The 21,763-nt window shown below is 40.0% G+C and overlaps 1 protein-coding gene across 5 annotated transcripts in view; it reads left to right on the plus strand.

Moving 5' to 3' along the window:
• The window catches only part of DPP6 (dipeptidyl peptidase like 6), a 565,289-nt gene that overhangs the window by 402,361 nt on the left and 141,165 nt on the right, over positions 1-21,763 (plus strand). For all 5 annotated transcript variants that reach the window (XM_074831423.1, XM_074831453.1, XM_074831444.1 and 2 more), the window contains exons 4-5: positions 14,010-14,104; positions 17,229-17,303. In XM_074831423.1, the coding sequence (XP_074687524.1) occupies positions 14,010-14,104; positions 17,229-17,303 (170 nt within the window). The remainder of the gene's footprint in view (positions 1-14,009; positions 14,105-17,228; positions 17,304-21,763) is intronic.

Below are 21,763 nucleotides of genomic sequence, written 5' to 3' on the forward strand. Positions count from 1 at the left end.
AAAGATTTACTTCTCTAAGAAGAAAGTCCCTGGTGAGTTTAGATCTCCTGACTGCATTAAACTCTTGAACATATGAGAAGCAGTACTTTTTTTTTCTTTTTCTTACAAGAAATAGTACCAGACTTTTATAATTCATTGAAAGAAATTTAAAATGAGATAATTATCACTGATCAAGGGAATGTAATTATACTTTAAAATGTAGATATACAAATCCCACATCAGTGAAAATTCAGTTAAGAACGGAAGAGACCAAAGGTTTGCCAAACCCAAAATCCTGTTTCCATGAGCGGCAATATGTGTGCACAAGGATGAGTGAGAGGGCAGCAAGATTCATGCACTTTTTAGGTCAAGGAATTATCACATCCTCTTGTAGTTTTTCTGTTTAGTAACCCCAAATGTTTTTCTCTTCCGAGTCACTTGCCAAGTGTCCTCCAGAGCCTCTGGCATCCACCATGTCCTTTGTCAACTAGTTTCACTGGCCTAAGAGCTGTTGCATGAGGAACTGCTCTCTTTTGCTTACTTGGGAGCTTGCTGCTATTTGCTTTGCTTGATGGGCCTTAGATCAGTACTTTGGACCATCCTTGTAAATTCTCAAATGTTTTCCATTTCTAATACATAATTTTAGAGAGGGTGGGATGGGAACTACACACAAGGATTACACAGGAATATCAGGTTTGGCTTCTCAAATGTGTTCAAATTATTTGAGTTTCATGGCATTTTAAGACATGTGCATGCTTGTAATATAATTTGTTTGACCCCAAAGAGAAACCAGAAGATTTTGCACTGTGTTAAGAGTTAAAATCTATAGTACCCGGTACCAAATTATACTACACTGAGTGATCACGATGCCATAAAGTTATGCAATATAGGTCCCTAACAGGATTTTCACACCTTTATGTGAAACCAGTGCTGGGTCTATGCACATGCTCCTAAGTTTTAAAACAGATTACTTTGCTGACATCTCTTTCCATTGCCAGTAATGAGGAGTAATCTCTGATCCTGTAAGTGATCCTGAGAGAGAAGTGACTGTGCATGCTGAGAAACAATCCCTGATTATTAGAGTATAACACCTCTTAAAAATCACTTCTAGTCTCATGCTTATCAGGAAAAGAACTCAAGGTAAGACAACAAGTATGAATAGATTAAAGAAGGAAAACAAAATGCAAGGAAAAGGAAAGTGGAAAAGAACTCCCTAGAACATCTGATTGATGGAGAGAAAGAACGGAACATGTAGCAGGTTTGTGTATGTATGGCTGTGCAGGGAGTTTGCCTTCACAAAACTGCCAGCTGGGTATGATGCCAAATTTTCATTTTGCTGCTTGACCTAAAGTCTCAGCTTCTGGGGATAGGTGACTTACAAAAATACTTACTTTGGTTCAAAAAGAGAATGAAACAAATCTGACAATTTTTAATACTCAAAGACGTTATTACAGTTATATAAAAATGGCCCTTGAAAAGAATCCAATGTTTAATTTCATTAGAAAAAATATTTTAAAAATATCAGGTTCTTTTGAAGCCTTGTACCTGATTTGTCAATGATTAAGATTTGTGATAATTCACAAAATCTGAATAATCAGCTTCAAAGCATTTTCACTTTCTGGGGAAGGCAGATTTCAATGGCATGGATGGGAAAAAAGTAAACAGAGTCTAGTAAAAAGGCAGTGGGAAATTTCAAAGCTCAAGCCAAGAGGAGAAAAAAAAGTTTCATCTCAGAAACAATTTCCCCATAAAGGGCAAAATTTCAGATGTATTGGATAAATGATGGTTATTTTGGCGTGCATTGGACCTTGTGAAAAATCAACTGTACATTGCAGGGGTGGTAAATCCAGTAGTTCAGAGACTTTGGGCTCACTGCAGTTATGTTTAGTGTGGTCATTTATGCAAAGTCAGTCCAGGTGCTGCTTGGAAGTGATGGCCTTGCCACTCATGCACTGTAGTAATATCTGAATAGCGTGGTACCTTCAGGTGGGCTGAGAAGAACCATCAGGTCTTGGACAAATATATAAAATCCACCAATTCTGCCTGGAAAAAGTGTCCAGAAATTTTTCCAATAGTCTAATTTATTATCACCCTAATAAACATTTATTCTCTGCTCAGCAGTCAGTTGTCCTATTTCCTAGTGGACAAGAGCCCGTACCCAAACCCTGCTCCTGCAGCTGGCAGTGGTGCTCAGCCGGCTGGCAGTATCAGCAGGGAGCGGAGCCAGCGAGGGCTGAGCTGGCCCATCCACACCATAATGGGGTTAATGCACATATGCTGGGCCACGTGAAGCTGTTTTCACTGCTGTTTATTATTGCTTCAGTTGATGGACTGACTCATTTTACAAGACATATTTCTTGGAAGACCTGTGCATGAGCCAGGAGCCTTATTAAAAATTTGAAGGTATCTTTTACTTCCTTATTCTCCTTCCCAGTGGGAGTGCAGGCTGTGAACTGTGACATAAAAAATGTCCTAAACCTTTTTTAAAATATCACCAAGAGTATATGTGTACATATAGATATTTATTCCATGTGTTCTGTATTTTCCTTCTTCTGGGTTTCAATTTCAGGGGCAACATTTGTGAGAGCTTACTATTACCTTTTGTCTTGAAGCATTTAGCTGATACCAAACTCAGTAGCATGCATAAAATAGGTCCTTAGAGCAAATTAACCTTTAACATTTATTTTTTACTTCTTTTCTATTTTTAATACCTCACAAAGGAAGATATTTTTATAAGTAGAATTATATACCAGTAATTGTAATATTCCTGATTTTTTTTCCCTAATGGGCACAGAATGTCTAATATGGCTAAACTGTCTAGGCAGAATAGTATAAGTATGAAAAACAGGAGAGGGTTTTTTAGAATTCTGTATTTTATATTTCCTTGCTTTCTGCTAGGGCAGGAAACAGAACATATAATCAATTTTCTGTTTCAATCAACTTTTTCAGGGGAAACAATATTGGACTATATTCAGGAGAGAACAATACTGAAAATAGCATATTTTTATCCAGTTTGAGGGACATTATCACCTTGTTCACTACAGTGAGTTTGCGTTGCTCCATCCCAAAAAGATAGATTGTAGTGGGAATAGACATGGTCCAGAGAAGGATAAAGGCCATGGCAGAAGCATGGAAATGCACAGTAAAAAGAATTGCCCTGAGTAACAAAGAAATTATGTAAGGATAGAAAATAAAGAAAAATTTGAATAAGTCAAGTTCTTCTTATTGAATAAGGGCATTATTTGGTTTTAATCCCATCTGCTGGAAGTTATTAACCCATTGAGAAGATATTTTTGGACAAAAGGTTGACCAGGATTCAAGAAAGGACCAGTCATTCTTTTGGTTGTAACCATTTTTCATCCATTGCACTTAATTTTCATCCACTGCATTGTTCATATTGGCTCTTTTGCTTCAGCACCTGCATCAGCATGTTTGCCCTTTTAGCAGCAAACCACTGCTGATTCAAGACCAACATCACCCCAGACAGTAAATTATGAATGATATCAGTTCCTTGGTGGAGAGAGACATAAAGATTAGAACAAATGAAATAAGAAATTCAGGGATCATTTGTGGGGTTTGGTATGGGGCTCCCTGCAGAGCTGCCCCAGTCACTGCAGGCAAACCAATCTGAGATGTTAAGAGAAAGGTATTTACTAAGCTGACACTGATTTTTTCATTTCCTTATCAGTTTAAAACCAATGGGATTGTATGTATAATTGCAAACTGCTCCTCCAATAGCAGTTCCCTTGCAGTTGGGTGCAGGGAGCCTCTGTTCTCCTCCAAGTAATGTTCCTTGCCAGGCCCACTGCCCAGCATCGCATCCAATTATTTATTAATGGTGCTTTGCAAGTGTTGAAAGTGTTTCCATCGGCTCTGTAATATGGTGCCCTCTTGTGACCAGTCCAAAACCAGTAATCACACACCAGTAACCAAAATGTGTAGTATGTTGGACTTCATGTCTTATCTGCATTGATTTTCAAAAACCTGAAGTCAGGGTGATGGCCATGGCTCTGCCAGACCCCTTTTACAGTGAAACTTCAGCACAGTCATACCTTGCCAGACACGTCTGAAATGGTGGAGTAGTGTAAAAGGGATCGTGAAATACTGCACACAAAGATAATTAAAAGTTTATCCAGAGCTGTATACACAGCAAATATGCTTGTTAATATACAAAGATGTCATTCAGTCTGTCCTGAGATTCTAGTATTCTGCCCACGATAATAATAATGAAAAGGAAAAAAACCCACTTTTTCGTTCTCTTCATCATGGACACTAACAAGTGTAATTTGGTTGGGGGCAAAGAGAAGGAGGCAAGGAAATGCACAGAGGAATTAAGAAAGCAAGCTATGGGGTCACAATGAAAATTTGTTAATGGATTCCTTTTCTTCTCAGTGTCAAATGGATTATTACATTTACGTGTAACACTTCGGGTTCTGCACTTGCCTGTGTGAAGCCAAACTAAATGAGGCAGATTAGATCCAGTGCATTTGGCAGGGAAGAGAGAGGTCACTGGCCGATGCTGCTCTGGCCCGGGGGACAACCAGAGAGTGCTTGGAGCGAGTGTACCTGCACGGAGCAGGCAAGGTGGGGACGACCAAGCAAGAATGATAGCTTTGGCTCTCATATGAGCTAGCAGCTACTGTGGCAAAAGCCCTGGAGGTTTTGTACTCCCAGTACAATCTGTGCCACTGTGTATTTGGGGCTGCGCCACCCATGCCAGTCACATTGCGGAGCTGGGATAAACTGATAGACGCTACCTGTTGTCTGCACTTTGTTTTGCTGTTCAGATGCGTGGTGAGACCATAAAAAATACGAGGGGTGTGGATAAAGGCATCAGAGACCATTTCCTGGGAAATTAGTTGTTTAGGGTTAAATTGCTTTTGGCCTGTGCTGAACGTGGGAAGTTTCTGGCAGGGAATCAAAGGGATGAGTGTAATCTAGTATCTCCAGCTGTCTGGACATGGGTAACCTAGGGGTCATCAACACTTTTCCTGCTATAACATCTAGGGTTTGAAGAGCATATGGCAGGCATAAGCACAACTGAACAGGAAAAGTAGGTGGTAGAGAATTTTTGAGGAAGATTTCTCAGCTCTGGAATATACCAAAGTCAGCTCAGTGTGGTGCAACGTCCCCGTGCTGCTGTCAGTCATTACAGAGAAATAAACTGAGGGCAGCAAGCAACAACATGTACATTTTCACTGTCGTTGTTAGGATTTTGCAGCAGTTTTGTAATTGTGTTGATTTGCCCTATATGGAGTCAAAATGGATTTACTCCAGAGGATTTCTTACTCATTTTTTTCCTGATTCTAGTGTCTCTCTTTCCCCCCCCTCCATGTATTATAATAGCAGGTAGAAGCAGGGAAGAGGAGTTATTTGAAGTTAAAACGAGTTCTCTGTTTCTCACACAGACTTCAGCTTTTCATGCCTGTGCCAGTAAGCCATGATCTGAGCCTACAGAGTTCCCAGATTGGGGCTCTTTGAAGCAGAGTTCAGTCTCGCAAATGAGAGGCAGCAGCAGAATTGTCCCTAGTTTCAAATTTGGGACTGAAATTTCAAAGGTGTGCTCTGCCTGGATTTCAGGCTTGGTGTTGAGGTCTTCTCTCAATGAGACTGAATAAGCTTTTTTTTTTTTAGTTTGGATCTTGAAAGATATGGGATTAGACAAAAAATAGAAACAGACTGGCATTACTGATTTTTATAGTTTTAAGTTTTCCCAGGATTCAGCCTTCTTCAAGCTTTTGTCAAATTAATTTACAAGCATGCTAGAGATGCACGTTGATATGGGAATTTTCCTGAGCTATAATTGTGTTTTATTTTACTGGTACTACTGTAAAAGTGCCATATTGGTGCACCAAGTGCAACTGCATTGAGGTGATGAGCAATTAAAACCACTTATTGCATAATAAAGCACATTCTATGATGTTGCACTTACTTAATGTACCAGTGCAATGTGTTATACAGCATTTAGCTAAATTGTGGTAAATCACCTATTTAAAGAAGTTTTCCTTTCAGCCTCTCATCTGAAAAAAAATGCTAGAAACAGTAAAAGGATAATGACCCATAATGCCAGAAAGATAAAAATGGGATTTCAGTTGTCTCCTGGAATTAAAGGCTGTAGCGATGTTGTTAAAGGCAAGCTGTTCTCCGTCCCCTGTTGCTCCCTTGCATCAGCATCATGAAGTATAACAGACTCTTACTTGTTTCTGCATTGCAGAGTATCAAGGCTGAAGAGCAAGGAGTTGCTGGTGGGGGCAGGTGGATTGAAGACAAAAGGCAGGGTGGTGGCAGGGGGCTTTGATGAGTAACAAAGTGCCAAGGTTTACAGGGACTGTCCTAAGGGCCAGCTCTCACTGAGGGTGGGGTGAAGCTGTGGGTATAGAAATGGGGTTTCTTTGCTGTTCATCAGTCATGATCCTTGCCTCCCACTCTCTCTGTTATCCCAGAGGCAGCCTACTGCAGCACTAGGGGACAGAGAATGGGAAGCCTTCCCTGCATTTTCTCTCTGGGAAGCAGCTCAGTATCAAAACAAACTTGGCTTCTGCTTTGGGGAGGGAATTTCAGATTCAGTTGTTTCTGGGTACATGCTATAAATATCAAATAGATGCACTGTGGTATGTCTTGAAAGAACAACAGATCATAGTATTAAATGCATCATCACAATGGCCTTCTTTTCCACCTGAATTTGGGATTGCACCTGTCTGGACACCTGAAAAGGCTTCCACTGGGGGCTAGCTGTGCTTCTATTTTGCGCTATGTTCTACGTGGTTACATTTTACAGCAGTCGGTGAGCATGCATGGTCCTAGCATTTCTTGAACATCTATTCCCTATGCTTTTCTGAGGAGTAAACCATACCTGCCCAGGGAGTGCAGGTCCTGGGAGGATCATTTTCATTGTCATGCAAAGGTATGTAACTCCAGTTAGGCAGATATTGTCCTCAGTGGGTCAGTAATCCCGCAGGCCTACTAAATAAGATACAGTTTCCCCTTTCATGAAAGCAAAGTAAAATAAGTATTTCTCTAAGCCTGTCTGTGCTCATCCTTCTCCCTGCTCATATCATGCTCAATCTTCTTCCTCTTCTTTGATGCTTCTTGTTAATGTTAGTCATTTTTTTCTCACAGTTTTTATTTCCTCTGTGAATTTACCCTGTTCTGTCATTTTGCTCTCTGCTTCCACTATTTCTCAAAGCCTCAGGTTCTCTCTCTCAAAACCAGTGTCTGAAGATAGCAAGTCTGTGCTTCTGCTGCATCTGGCAGGATTAAGGTTTTTTTTAAGGTCTTGGCCCCACGCACAGCAGCCTGTTAACTTCAGCTTGTCCTATTTCCTCCCCTGTCTTGCTCAGAAAGCATTTTTTTACAGGAAATCCTAAGTCCCCCCAGTTTCCTTTCCATGAGAGATGCTCACGTGAGCTGCATGGATGACTGTACTCAACGTGTATGCCTTGTGCTTTGCCTGTCTGTGATGGGCTGGTCTCTCCCCTCAGGGCTCTGCAGCGCGTGGGCTGGCTTGCGGGGGTGAATGCTGGTAGTCACAGCGGTGAACACTCCCTGCTGCTGAGCCCGCAGCCTGCCCGGGTACCCGGTTCAGTCATGACGCTGTTCCAACAGAGACATATTGTATTTCAGTGTGAACTGGCAGCCTCTCCCAATCCTGCAAATGTGGGTAATTGCTAAAGCAAGTATTTTTCTTCCTGTGTGCTGCAGGTCTGCTTTCTAGAGGCAGACCCTTCTCTTTGGCCTCAGTGTGTGTGTGCTGGGGGTGAGGGCTGTGGCATGCCCAAGCCCACCCGAGCAGCACAACCACTCTTTTCCTCACCTCTAGTCTCCATCCACTGTGCTGGGGCACACTTGGCCCTTCAGAAAACTTGCTGGGATGCTAAAGAAGCAGAAGAATTTTTAAAATTTTAATTCCACTGCCTCATCTTCATGTATTTTTCCAAATGAATATGATTGTAGTACATGCCATTGACAGTCTAAAAATACCAACTCTGACTGAAAAAACACCTGTCCTACTGTTGCAACCTTCCTGCCCGTTATCTTGTTAGCTGGTAAGTGCTAACCAGTTGTGTCTGATCGATACCTGCCTGGGAGGACTCCAAGAAACCCTCAGCTGATTCAGGCACTGCCATTGCATCAGCAAAGGGGTGTCAGCCTGGCTGAGTGATGCCCTGCACTGCAGTGGACAGTGCTGCAGGGCTGGTGGAAGGCTCATCCTTCAGATGTAAGATAAAATTCTAAAATTCTGACTGCTTTGGGTCATTAAAAACTCCACAACAGCTTTTCTTTTTTTGGAAGAGAGAAGGTGATAACATCAGGCTCTTGACTTGTTTCCAGCTGCAGTAACTGGCTTCATCAGATTGAATAGGATATGGTGTTTTCACTTCTGGAAAGCTCAGAGGACTCTTTCCGGGTTTCTAACCCCACTGTAAAGCCCATCAGATGCAAACTGCCTGCCAGCTGCTGTGGGTCATGCCCGAGGTCAGGTCTAGCAAGGACCTTCCTACAGCAGCAGGGATGAGAAATAACAGAAGAGTTCCAGTCCTCTCTTGGTGGCCCCGTGACGTTCGCTGTGCCAGCACAGAGCTCCATCTCAGCAGTGCACGTGGCCTGGTGCAATGTGACCTCAGTCCCCAGGGAGCGATGCAGGGTCTCACAGGGCGTGCTGCCTTCTGCTCTCTTGACACAGCATAATCTGTTTGCCAGCCTTGTCGGTCATGCTGGTATCTGGAGGCTCATTTATCTGAAATGGTTCAGAACAACTTCAGGATTTAAATTTCTTTTATTCACCAATCTCCCTTAATCTTAGGGATTGAGAACAATAATTCCCCTGATGCTGACTTTCATCAGACTGAGACTCATTCAATTATCTTTCACGTCTGTTGATCTGAAACTACAGTACTTGACAAGTTGCCTTTTCCTTTGAGTCTGTGGCTCTAAATGAGTGGAGCTGTCCTAACAGTCCTGATACTGCCTTCTGCCTTTCATTAACTCTTACTACTGACTTGCTGCATGTGAATTTTATAACTTTTTTCCCTCTGTTTTTCATTCATCAGTTGCTAAACTGATAGAAAATTACTATTTCATTAAAAATTATTTTTTACATCTGGGTTTAAATTCTCATTCTTTCCCATCTTTAATCACATAGTTCTGCTTTCCATAATCTCAGACAAATAATGAAAATTCTCCTCAAAAGCATGTAGGTCCTGCTGTTATAAACCAGTCTCTCTGATAGTGTGTACTTACTTAGTCTCGTCAGAGAAGCTGTACAGCAATAAATTCATGAGCACTGATGCTAATGCAAATCTGTGTTCCTGTAAGTGGATGTAATTCCTTCAGCTTCTTTGCACCGCCAGCACTCAAACTTAGTCCTTCTAGCGGCAAAATTGTCCCAGACCTTCTTGTCCACTGTGATGAGCTATTTAGCCTCGTGCCCAGTCTGACACATAGCAATGTAAAAAGCTGTGTTGACTCAGACAAGAGCCCAGTGTTGGCTGTCTAACCGCAACAATAGCTGATGCTATGTTGTACTTGAGCCCGGCTCCTTTTAGAGGGCCATAATGAGGCAGCCCTGCATTAGGGATGATAGATGATATATCCCACCTATTTCCTTTAATATTTGTCAGTTTATCAGTTGTCCATGAATTTTTGTGCTCCCTTGTTTCATATCATGGCAAATGAACCATGCTGTCTTGCTCTCTTGATGGTGTCCGGCATTTCGTTGGCTCTTTAGGCTGCCTCTTCATATTGAGCTGATGATTCGGGGTCCCAAATGACATTTGTGATGGCCTCATGATCTTTCTCCAGAGTTTCAACTGCCAGTTCCAGGTTCAGCATCACAGCAGCACCGGTGGGCAAGTTTCCAGAGACCCCATGCCTTTTATGATGGTAAAACCTTGGACAGGGTTGGCCAGGTAGCATGCCTGAAAATGCAAAACCTGCATTGGGGCCACAGTGCATAATGCATTATTCTCTTAAGAAAAATCCCATCATTTTATCTTGTTTCACCCTAAACAAGAGGCCAGAGGGCAGAGCTGCCCGGCTAAGTGAATCCACACGTGTGCTGTTTCTGGTGAGGGCTCAGCGACTGCAAGGGACCTGAGCTCTCTGTCATTAGATCTGTTTTCTCTGCGTGCATATTTCCGGACTGAATTAAAAAAGCTGTGCACAAAGAAGCTGGAAAACTCTGACACTGCAAGTATATCATTGGTCTTGGGTTTTCTGATTTCACCTGTTCTGCTTATCAGGTTTTTAAAAATTTCTGCCAAGGCTCCTCCATTCCTCTATGCTGACTCTGTACAGCACCAAGGCTGCTCCATTATTTCTAGTAATCACTGCTTTTTGTAATCAGTCACTTTTGTAAGCGTGACTACATATCTGTGTCTACACTCACAGACGCAATATATTCTATCAACCAGACAATTTCCTGGAAGTTAAAAGAAGGGGAGGAGCTGGCGAAGTGAACTCTGATGTTGAAGAAATAGAATAAATGGCTTTATGCCTGAAAGTTACAATTTTCAGCATCATTTACACTGAACAGCAACCCCAAAGAAAGGCAAGTATAAAAAATGAGATTCAGTGATGACCTTTATCAGCTGTGGTGACAACTATAAATCAGGCTGCAAATTCTCATCAGCTCGCTGGACAGAATTCATTACAGACAGAGGTTGCTGCATTGCTTTTTGTCTTTGATTGAGGTATGTCCCATTTAAATAAATGCTCTTGCACTGGAACAAATCACACATTTCAAAACAGAAGTCCAGGAATATTATTCATTGATTCTTTTGAGGACTAAGATAATACGACTTACAGACCAACTCAACCTCACAGTGTTTTGCTTGGAATATAATGCAGATCAATTTGTTGTTCTCTTAAGCAGACCAATTTTCTGTTCATTAATTCAGACGCTGTGTTGATGGCTTGTATTGAATATAATAGCAAGATTTACAGCCCTAACATACCAGTGCTGCTTCATTTATTCTTCCGTATTCATACCAGAAGTACATGCAGCAGATTAGCACCTGATTTTAAACTTGTTACACTTTAACAAATAATGGGAAAGTCTTTCATTTTCTACTTCCAACTATGGAGCAACTTTTACATAATCATCTTGAAGTTTCACAGTTTATTAAAATGTTATGTTGTTTTGGAGCATAGGGAGCAATAAAATTTAGTAGCAATGTCATTATGGGCTGTAATGTAACTTCCATCAGTTCATGCAATGCTCAAGAAACAGCTACCAAATATTAACAGCCCCACAGACTCATTAGATTAATAAGCTACTTTACCTGTGTACTGAACTTTGAGCTGAGTTTCATTGCTATTTTTTTCTGTAATTAGGAAATATCCTGAGAGTCTTACAATTATCCAAATGCTTTGCTGGCCATATTTAAAATGTGATTTTTCTGTCTAGAACTTGGTATGTAATTGGAAAACATTTTGTGTTATTGACATAAGGTGATTATTAAAGCAGTAATCTTTTTCAAAATGTCTGATAATTAGGTAATATTCTGCCTCTCAGTTTAGTTATTCCTGTTATTTCTGGAATACCTGAAAATAAAAATTTGGGCTGTATACTTCCCTAATACAACAAATGATGCTTCAGCGTTAATGGCCTAAGGATATAAAGGCGAGGAAGCATTAGTACCTTTTGTTGTATCATTTCCTAAATTGTTCGCATGAAGGCATTTCTCAAGGATCTGGACACAGAAGCTGGAGGTTAAAATTATAAGTAAGTCAGTGCTGAATCAGACCTCAGAGATCGTCTCTTCTGTTGTCTGGCCCAGGACAAGAGCAAATGCTTAGGGAGGACTTTAAAAAGCGGGTGAATTTCGCAAGACGATAACTCAGGATATCCTAGTCCCTGACAATCACAGATTCAAGGGCTTTCTGAAAAGCATTTCCCCTCAAGACCCATAATCTTTGATGGATTTTTCTTATATTTTTCTAATTCTTGTTTGGACCCACATGCAGTCCTGGCATTTGCTCTACTCTGGGACTGTGACTTCCACAGGCTGTTTACTTTCTGTGTGTACCTGTCACTGGCTGGTGTCATTTAGTGCCTCCCAATATTTATTTTGGAAAAGACAAGGAATGAGCATTCATTATTTATCTTCTGCATGCTGCTTATGACTTTTTTGACTTCTGTCCTAGTTCTGTTTAATCAGTTCTTTCCCAGGTTTATAAATCTTAGTTTTTTCAGTCATAAATTGTATGAAGCAATATTTTAAAGTCCTGAATATAATCAGAAATGCTTATGAAAATGCCATGCCCTTGGACAACACTCCAGAAGTAATGACAAAATTTTAATACTGTCACACCCAAACAGGAACTCTCTTCATTACTCTGGTCTCAAATGCAAATCTTAATCTAATTCAGATCGTGCATTTTTTATTCAGGATCGAAGGTGTTGATAAAATTTATTCCACAATTTAAAGAAAGAGATGCTTCAAGAACTTTGCCTGTGAGTCTGAAGGGCTGCTGCTGTGATTTGCACACTGAGAATCTCAACTCAAAAATCTTGATGTTTGGCAAGCATAATCTGTATTGCAGCGACAGTTTGGCCTCACAGAATCTGATTCATCCCAATCTTAGAAAAGATTTCTTTTTCCTATGCTTACATATAAAACTGTAACATGTAGGAGATGACTTTTTATTGATAGTAATAGGTAGAGTGTAGAAGCTTTTCGTCTGCACTCTCAGAGCATTTTACAAAGATGGTTAATGACTGTGATGAGGATTGTCATCACCAGTTTAGAAATAAAAGGTGACTGAAACATGGATAAGGAAGAGTATGCTAGGTCTGTACACCAAAGTTTTGAAAGAAGTGGGTCTCTGGACCCAGTGTTGTCCCGGTTACCCAGAGCCAGGCAGTGCACATCTTTCTGTGGTTACAATGAGTTGGGTTTGTGCTTGTATGAATCCTGTGGGATTTAAATTCACCTTTGACTCATCCTAGGACAACCTGTGCATAATGTTTAACCATTCACATGTCTCTAACATTTGTGGGTTGCACCATGGTAACCACACTGGGGTAGTCATAGTAAAGGTAGGCAATGATGAATTGTTTCCCTAACGGAAACTGAAGGCAGAAGCTCGGTAGGATCCATCAGTTCTCAATCTTAGTTTAGCCAGGTTGCAAAAAAACACTAACCCTACTCCTGTGTCAAGAAAAGGTGCTGAATCTTTTAATGGCAGTGTGCTTGAGATGTATGTTTTATGTTTTATCTGTGGGGCAGTGCACATAAGCACTGATCAGACTTGAACTTCAGTTTATGACATCTGACAGGATGACAACCCTTTATTGATGTAATGTTTTTCATCCTGAACCTTTGACCTGCCACCCAACCTTCATTTGGACTTTCTTTCATATGTCTACCCCAGCCTTTCTGTCAAGTAGATTTTGAGCTTTGAGAGCTGGAGACTATCACCTGCCTGTGCAACAGCTACCGGAGGGGATTCTTGTCCTTGTCCAGACGTCCTGAGTGCTGGAGTAGTCCCAAAGTGCAGTAGGGACAAGCTGATTAGTCGTGTTCCATGTGAAAATGGCAATTTCTTTGCACGCGCCTCCTTCTGGTATAAGTTTGCAGGACAAATGGCAGAGTTGTAAGACCTGCACAATAATAGGTTCCAGAATCTGCTTTGGTAGAGGGTGATTTGCCTTTAACTTTCAGAGACTTTCTAAGCACCTGGCTTATTAAACTCCTACAGAGACTGAGGATCATGGAAACCTTTAAACATAAGGAATGTTTTTCGACCTGTTTTTTTCCTACACTAACAATATAGCAAGTTGTGTATGTACATTCAAAACAGGTCATCCTCTTGCATTCAGCTCTGGAAAAGTGTGGCAGAATAAACATGTGAAAAACATAAAACATGTTGTTTAATTACTATCCTGGAAGCCACTTTAACATCACAGCAGCGTGTTCTTTAGAGGGAAGTTCCCAGCAGTACTTTTGGTTCAAATCAATAATTAGGTTCTACGCAAACAGACAATTTCAGATTTCCTTAATGTTCTTTTCTTTTCCTTCTTGCAGATAATGAATTCATTTATAGAAACCAGAACGGCACAGTGATTCTGAGGAATGTCGAAACTAACAATTCAACAATATTAATAGAAAACAAAAAAATTGTAAGTATTTTCTATAATGAGTAGCAGAATTTCAGTTCTCTTGCAGTTGGATCAGTAAAGCAGAAAATGACTTGAGTTTCAACTTCATGTATTGTCAAGGAAAAGCAATACAGCAGTAATACTATGGGCTACGCAATGACTGATAATGTGAAATTGAACTCCAGCTTTTGTTATTATTCTGCAAGCTCAGTTTCTTTCATACTACAGAAAAGTACCATATAGATATTTGAAGCTAGTCTTGCATATCATATATAATTGAAAGATGCATAATTCTCATCTTTCTGTGCTTCATAGAAAAAACAATTGATATAATTTACTGTCTGTTGGTAGCATTCTTCATGTTCCTCCGTGCAAATACTTATTTTTTAATTTGTGCATTTGCTGATTTTTCTTGCCTAATGGTTGAAATGTAATTTCAGTGTTGTTAATGAATAGTGTTGATGAATGGAAGTGGAGTTGCATATGAGAGAAACCCTAAGAAATTATTAGGAAAAGAAGTAGGTGGTTATTAAAATGAATGAAAAGAAAATAAATTCACAGCTGATACAGAGTATTATTTATAATGATGAAAATGTTTTGCAGCATTGGTTTTTGTAGTAGATGAAGCCAGCATTGTCGCAGAAGTTAGTACATTAAATGTCAGAGTGTTTTCAGTATTTCCTGCAAGAAGTTAATTTCTGAAGTAAAATACACTTGTATTTACTCCGCCAATGAGATATGAATCACTTCGTCCTGGTAAATTGTCAGTTATGCAGTACCTGTTAGTGAAAACAAGAAATTTTGACTAACTTGAGGTGTTTTTGTGGTACTGTATCATTGCAAAGCTACAAAAGCAGAGGATGGCTGACAGAGACTTATCTTAATGACCCAAGATCTGCAGAAAACAGCTTTAGAAACCCAAAAGCTAAAAGTAATTCTATAAAACTATAAGACCACATTCCAGGTTGATTTTATTTTGCACTATATGACTAATGCAAAGCTCAAGTACAGTATCAATTCTTTTTTAATGAGACAAATAATTTATCACTGAATTATTATTGCAGGACCCAACCTTAAACTTTACATGCTGCCATTTAACCATCAACCTTTGCTACATAGAATCATAAAATTGTAGAATCATAGAATGGTTTGGGTTGGAAGGGACCTTAAAGATCCAGTCCCAACCCCCCTGCCATGGACCAGGTTGCTCAAAGCCCCATCCAACCTGGCCTTAACACTGCCAGGGAGGGGGCATCTACATCCTCTCTGGACAACCTGTGCCAGTGTCTCACCACCCTCACAGTAAAGAATTTCTTATTCTATCTAATCTAAATCTACCTTCTTTCAGTTTAAAACTGTTACCCCTCATCCTATCCTTACAATCCCTGATAAAGGGGATTCCTGTAGGCCCCCTTTAAGTACTGGAAGGCTGCTATAAGGTCTCCCTGGAGCCTTCTCTTCTCCAGGCTCAACAACCCCAACTCTCTCAGCCTGTCCTCATAGGGAGGGTTGCTCCAGCCCCCTGATCATCTTCACATCACATATGCAATGCTCTTTTACCAGAGCGTAACCCCTTTCTTTACAATTCTGCTAAGGGTATAGGAATGGGCTGTTTTCCTTTAATGCTGAATTCTGATGAAGTCAGACTGCCTCCATTTGGCCTCTGTTTATTCACCTGTTTTTTAATTTTTGCTATTTGTAAGAAAAGCACAGTGTTACAAGATAATCCTTTTTTTCCATGCCAGGGCCTCCCTACTGCCTGTTCTACCCTTGTTCCTCTGTCCTCTCAGTAAATAAATCTGAATAATATCACCTCCACATTAATCCAAAAAGTTCCGATACAAGAACCACTGTTACACTTCATCCAGGCACATTGTTTTTGTCCTCTTCCTTCCCAGCCCTGGGTCAGAAAAAACTTTTGCTGCCCTTGCATGTTTTCCTTTCTCCATGTTATTAATATAACAGTAAATAAAATCTGTCTTCACGCTGACACTGTTGGCTCTCACTCTCCTCTGCTGTCCCCCTCCTGATCTACCTGGGCCATCAACCCATTATGTTGCCCAGAGGTGGTGGATGCCCCATCCCTGGAAAACGTTCAAGGTCAGGCTGGACAGGGCTCTGAGCAAGTTGATCTACTTGAAGATGTCCCTGCTCATTGCAGAGGGGTTGGACTAGATGACCTTCAAAGGTCCCTTCCAACAGAAACCATTCTATGATCAATCCCCTCGGCCTTTGGCTGTTCCCTGGCTTCCACCGCACTGCCTCCAGCCTTGCTGACCCTGGGGAGGACTCTCCCAGTGAGATGCTGTGCATTTCCCCGCAGCCCAAATTCCCCCTTCCGTTTTACTCCATGGGAATCTCTGAAGGACTTGTATCTAATTTGTTAGGTGGGAGGGTGAGATTTAAAAGGCAGTGGATGAGTGGCGCATTAGTGGCACCTCTTTTTGACCTTGGTGCCCTGTGTGCCAGCAGTGTATTATATTGAAACACACTGGAAAGGAGACATGTCTGCCGTATACAAGTGACAAGTGGAGGAGGGAAAAGGTAATTCCTGACAAGACTGAGATATTTTGGCATCTCTTTTTCTTAGTAAGACAGTGCAGCTTTTTGCAGAACCCAGGTCAAGGTGCACCTGGAAAATTGTATCACCACAGCATCCCAAAGACTTGTAACTGGGGAAAATGGGATCATTTTCCTCAGTGTTGTCTTAATTGGGAGAGGTAGTGATGTGTCTATACTAATTTTCCTCAGCAGGTATTTACTGTTTGTTATGTGCTGCACTTTGGCCAGTGACTGCAGGGAATGAGAGGAAATTAATAAATTGACATTAATCAGAGTTTTCAACTACTTGCTCCCCACAGCTGCCCCACCAGCCACTGTGTAGTAACTTTGTACAGAAATTTCTGATTTTTTGAGGTAGCTGCCTGCTCTGAGTCACAATGCCATTATGCTTTCTTTTATGGGAGCATGTAAGTACCCACATAATATTTTTGGGTTTTGAAAAGAGATGTGATGTGTTATTTTTCAAAACACTTAGTCCAGCAATATTCTTTATCATTAGAAAGATGGTCATAACAATTAGTTCAAGATGTCATTGGCTTGAAAATTGAAAAGTATTTATTTCAATGTTTGATTTATTTTCTAGGTCTCCTTAAAGGCTATTCGATATGAAGTATCACCTGACCGGGAATATGCACTTTTTGCTTTTAATGTTGAACCAGTAAGTAAATAGATTTTATTTCAAAATACACAGCCGATGGCAGGATTTTTATTTTTTTTTTCACTTCTATGCCAGTAAGATGATATTTTAAATTAATTGCTTCCTATGAAACAAAGAAAGAACACACACACACACACACACACACACAACCCACCCCACCCCCCCCCCTCCACTTAGATATTCTGAGAGCATGTCATACTGCCATCTAGTAGAGGAGAACGGTATAAATTGCACCATAGAGGAAACATTGTCATTGCTAGGATTTTATAGTCCTTGGGAGGGGGATTGTAAGGACATGTCTTTGCTACAAGGATTTCTATTCCTCTTCTGTGAAATTTTTTTCCATGGTGCTTTTTTCAGTTGCACTATAAATTTCTTCCCCAGAACAAAAAGCAACTGTCAGTGTCTCCCACAACTGAAATAATACATTAATTATGGTGTCACCATTCCCAGTGCTGCAGTTAGGGTTGAGCTATCACTTTCATTATAAATCCTTTTCTTCAGAGTGTTAGGTATAAATCATTTGTAAGAAATCACCATTGGGTTACTACTAAGTTTTAGATTAGGGTGAATTTTCTACCAAACTTCAAAAGAGAAAAGTGTAATGAGTAATTTTTAAATGATGACTATAGAATCAAACACATGGGAAGCAGTTCTTTGGCATGAATTATACTTATTTTCTTTTTAAATTCTGATGGTATAAGACATTAAATATTTGAATGATAGCTTTGCTGTGCCTCTTGGATAAACTATAACCCTATACATTTTGTTTCTATAATCTAGAATTGCACCAATTCCTCAAAAACATTCACCAGCAACTGTAATTCTTCTTCCGTAAAATAAATCTAGTTTCAGCTTCTAGCCAAAGGAAATTTGTTGGTCCTTTATGTAGTAGAGGTTGTGGCTCTGTTGCTCATCTGATTTCTCTGCTGTTATCTTTGGAGTTATTCCTGACTCACGGTGATATAAAAGTCAGGACAACCATGGCTGGTGTTAGAAAAAGTTCAAATAAAACTGTATCAGAAACTTTAGGGGTAATTCCTAAAGACTTCTTTGCTGGGAAATCATTGCTGGTGCAACTTCACCTACCTGAAACTTAGCAGAGTTCTAGACAGAGATGCGTGTGGAAGTGTTAAGTTAAATATAAATATGGGGAAGACAGACTAAGGGCCACTGAGCAAGCAAAGCCTTTGCCTATAAGCCCTCCTGTCTTGTGTGCCAGAGGTGTTTTGTAAAATTCAGTTCTTTTAGTGGAGATTGGGCTTTGGCTGCGGTAATCCTGTCCCAACACTGCTCAGACGCATTGGGCAGTCTGGAAGAGCCTGAGGAGAGAGGGCTCCCTCAGTTCCTCTGAGAACAAAAGAAAAATGTCTTTAATGACAAAATTATAATGACAGAAAAAATTTCATTCCTAAAAATCAGTAGTAAGAAATTCACTTTTTATTCTCAACCTTTATCCACCAAAAGGACTGCATGCCCAGAAGATCTGCAAGAAGCAAAGTTACAGGAGCTTTCGCAGCCCGGACTTCATGTTCAGCCTGCAGAGGAATGCTTGATATAGGCAATGGAGGAGGAGGAGGAGGATGGAAAGGGATGGGCTGGATATGTTGCTTCTTCATCCTTCCCTCTGCATGTCAGTGCTTGCAGATCTGTGGGTTTGAGGAACAGGCAAAACAGAGTTTGTGGTGCTTGAGATGCCTGGATGGAGAAGAGAGAGCAGCACACAGCCAGGTGCTCCCTTCCTGACACCATGTCTTCTTCCAGAAAGGAAGACCTAAGGTGACAAGCGGGAAACATGACCTTTGGGAATATTTCAGGATGTGAAATATATTTGGTGCAAGAGAGCATTGCAAACTGTTCAAGTATTCACATATGAGTTTATGATAGCAAGAGTTCCTGAAATAGTCTTCTGAAACTAAACTAAACTAAACTAAACTAAACCCCCTCCTTTTTCGTTTAAGGTCCATGCTTATAAAAGATACAAAGATATCTTTTTGAAGAAGGATACTAATAGAGGGGTAGTAAGATTCACTCCTGAATGTTGCATCCTTAAGCCATGATGGGTGGCTCTTTGTTTATTAAAGTTGCAGTAACTGTTAAATTACTTATTCAGCTTTCTTCTCACTTGTTATGCAGACTGTGGCTACAAATAATTGCATGTTAGTTAGCTTTTCACATTTTCTGCATTTCAAATTGTATTCTTGGATAAAATTCAAATTACATTGTTTTCTGCAACACATGAAATTGATTAGCAAAGCCTTGGGCAGTTGTCCTTGTTGCAAAGTCAAAAGGAAATTTCAAGAAATCTGTTGGCAAAGGTTTGTTTAAAGTTTAATTCTACAAATACTTTCAAAAAAGAAACTTATTGAAACTATTGTGTACTTATAGGTGTCAGAAAGTTTTGCTTTATTTTTTGCCATTTAAAAGTATAACAAGCTGTCTTTTAATTTTTTGTGAGTATAGGTGTTTTTGGTTTTTTACACTATAGAGTTATGCTGCATTTACATACGTGTATAATATCTTAATATACATCATATGAATTAATCATTTATCTGAATTCTAATATGAATGGATTCAGCCTCTATTTTTAATACCGGCTAGGAATAAAAATCAAAATAGAAGAACATAGTGTGTCATTCCAATGAAGTGAAATATTTTTAAGGAAAATGCTACAAAGACATTTCCTTCCAGTAATAGCTTTCTTCTAAGGTTTTTCTTTTTATTTGCACAGAAACATCTCTGCTTAGTGTTGGTCTGGGTAACGGCACTGACACCCACATTGGAATAACACAGCCCTGAACTGGCAGTCACCTATTTTGCAAAGATATTGAGGCAACTAATGTGTGTTTTCCTGTTGTATCACTTCATCATCTTAGGGGATGAATTAAAGCATGATCCTTAAAATATATTTCTCCCAGGAAACTTGGCAGGCAGTTGTGAGACTGGCATGGGTACATAGTGGCTGTCAGGTTTCATTCTAAATGCAGTGCTTATTTACAGAAGTTTAATCTTTCAGGCAGCAATATTCTGGGTAAGCCTTGTGCTAATAAGGAGCTTTTCTAACCTTGAACACAGAAAATTTGTTCTTTTTCTGGAAAGGTCATAGAGAAGGTGCCAGGCTTCTTTGTCTTTAAAATACTCTTGCAATTTTTCTGTTGTTGGTTTGGTTTTTGTTTCTTTATACTAGAGGCTTGAGTCCAACTTGAGGCTGAAACCACAGGGTGAAGTTTTGGGAAAACAATGGGGAATAAACACACCCATAGAGAAACTGATTTTAAATCATCCTTCACCAAAACAAGTGTGTGGGGCTCTGGCTATAGAGTTCAGTAACCGCAAAACACATAGGCAAATTGAGTTTTAGCCACCCCATCTCAGCAGAAGGGGTGCAGAGGGTCAAGGCTGTCTCTGGTGGTACCAGGTCAAAGCCACTCTTGCCCAGCACATGGCTCCATCAGCATTGCTGGACAAGCACCATACTCCCTGCACACGTCCCAGGGAGACACAGAGATCTATGGTGTTTGGGCTGGAATCACATTAGTGGGTCTCTGTGATCTCCAAAAGGTATTTCCTAAGTAGGCAAGTGACAAACCATCTCTTAAATTCAGTACCATTTCTGCAATTGGAAAAGTGATGGGGTAAGAATAATGATGAGTAACCAAACCACACGGCCTTGTGTAGCTTTCTGTAGTAGTCAGAGTTAACCAGTGGAGTTTGCGTAATGGGAAAAAAGAAATAGAGGAAAATAAATGAGAAGAAAAGTGATTTTCTTGAGTGACATGGTGAGACCTTAAATAGAATATTTAATTGACTTTTTTATGAATAGCTGTCGTTGTAATGCGAGAGGAAATAAAGTGGCCGACAATCTTCTTAAAGCTGTTTGTTCTTCATTTCCAATTTACCAGTCCATTACTGTGTTTGAGCTAGTTAAGAGCAATTACACACAGGAAATCCTGGCTGATTAATACAGACCAAACTGCTAAGTCTTCTGAACAACAATTAGGGCTTAGAGACTTTTATAGCTGATACAACAGACACTATTACCTATTTTGCAGTTAAAGAAATGCATTTATATAATGCTGAAAGCTGCAAAGAATTAATCATCATTGTAATTAGAACAGGCCCCACTTTTTTTTATTGGACTAGTTTATGTGGTGAGTTTAGTATTTCTTTTCTCCATGCCTGTTGTCATACATCTCATGGGAGTGGTGGCATTGAAGAGACCTCAAAAAGACCCAGTCCAAACCCTGGACTTTGTATTTAGAGCATGACTGAAGTAAAAAAGCATTATTTATCAAAAGTATAATATTATTATTGTTGTTGTTACTATTTTTTACTGTTTTTCCAAGTCTGATTCTGTGGAATGAACAGGTTTTGTGCTTATGGTTCCAATTACAACCTCAGACTGCTTTAATTAGTCATGTAAAAATTAAAATAATATAATGCTTGTTATTTCCAAAACA

This window comes from Strix aluco, chromosome 1 (assembly GCF_031877795.1).
Source record: "Strix aluco isolate bStrAlu1 chromosome 1, bStrAlu1.hap1, whole genome shotgun sequence".
In the NCBI taxonomy this organism is placed as follows: Eukaryota; Metazoa; Chordata; class Aves; order Strigiformes; family Strigidae; genus Strix; species Strix aluco.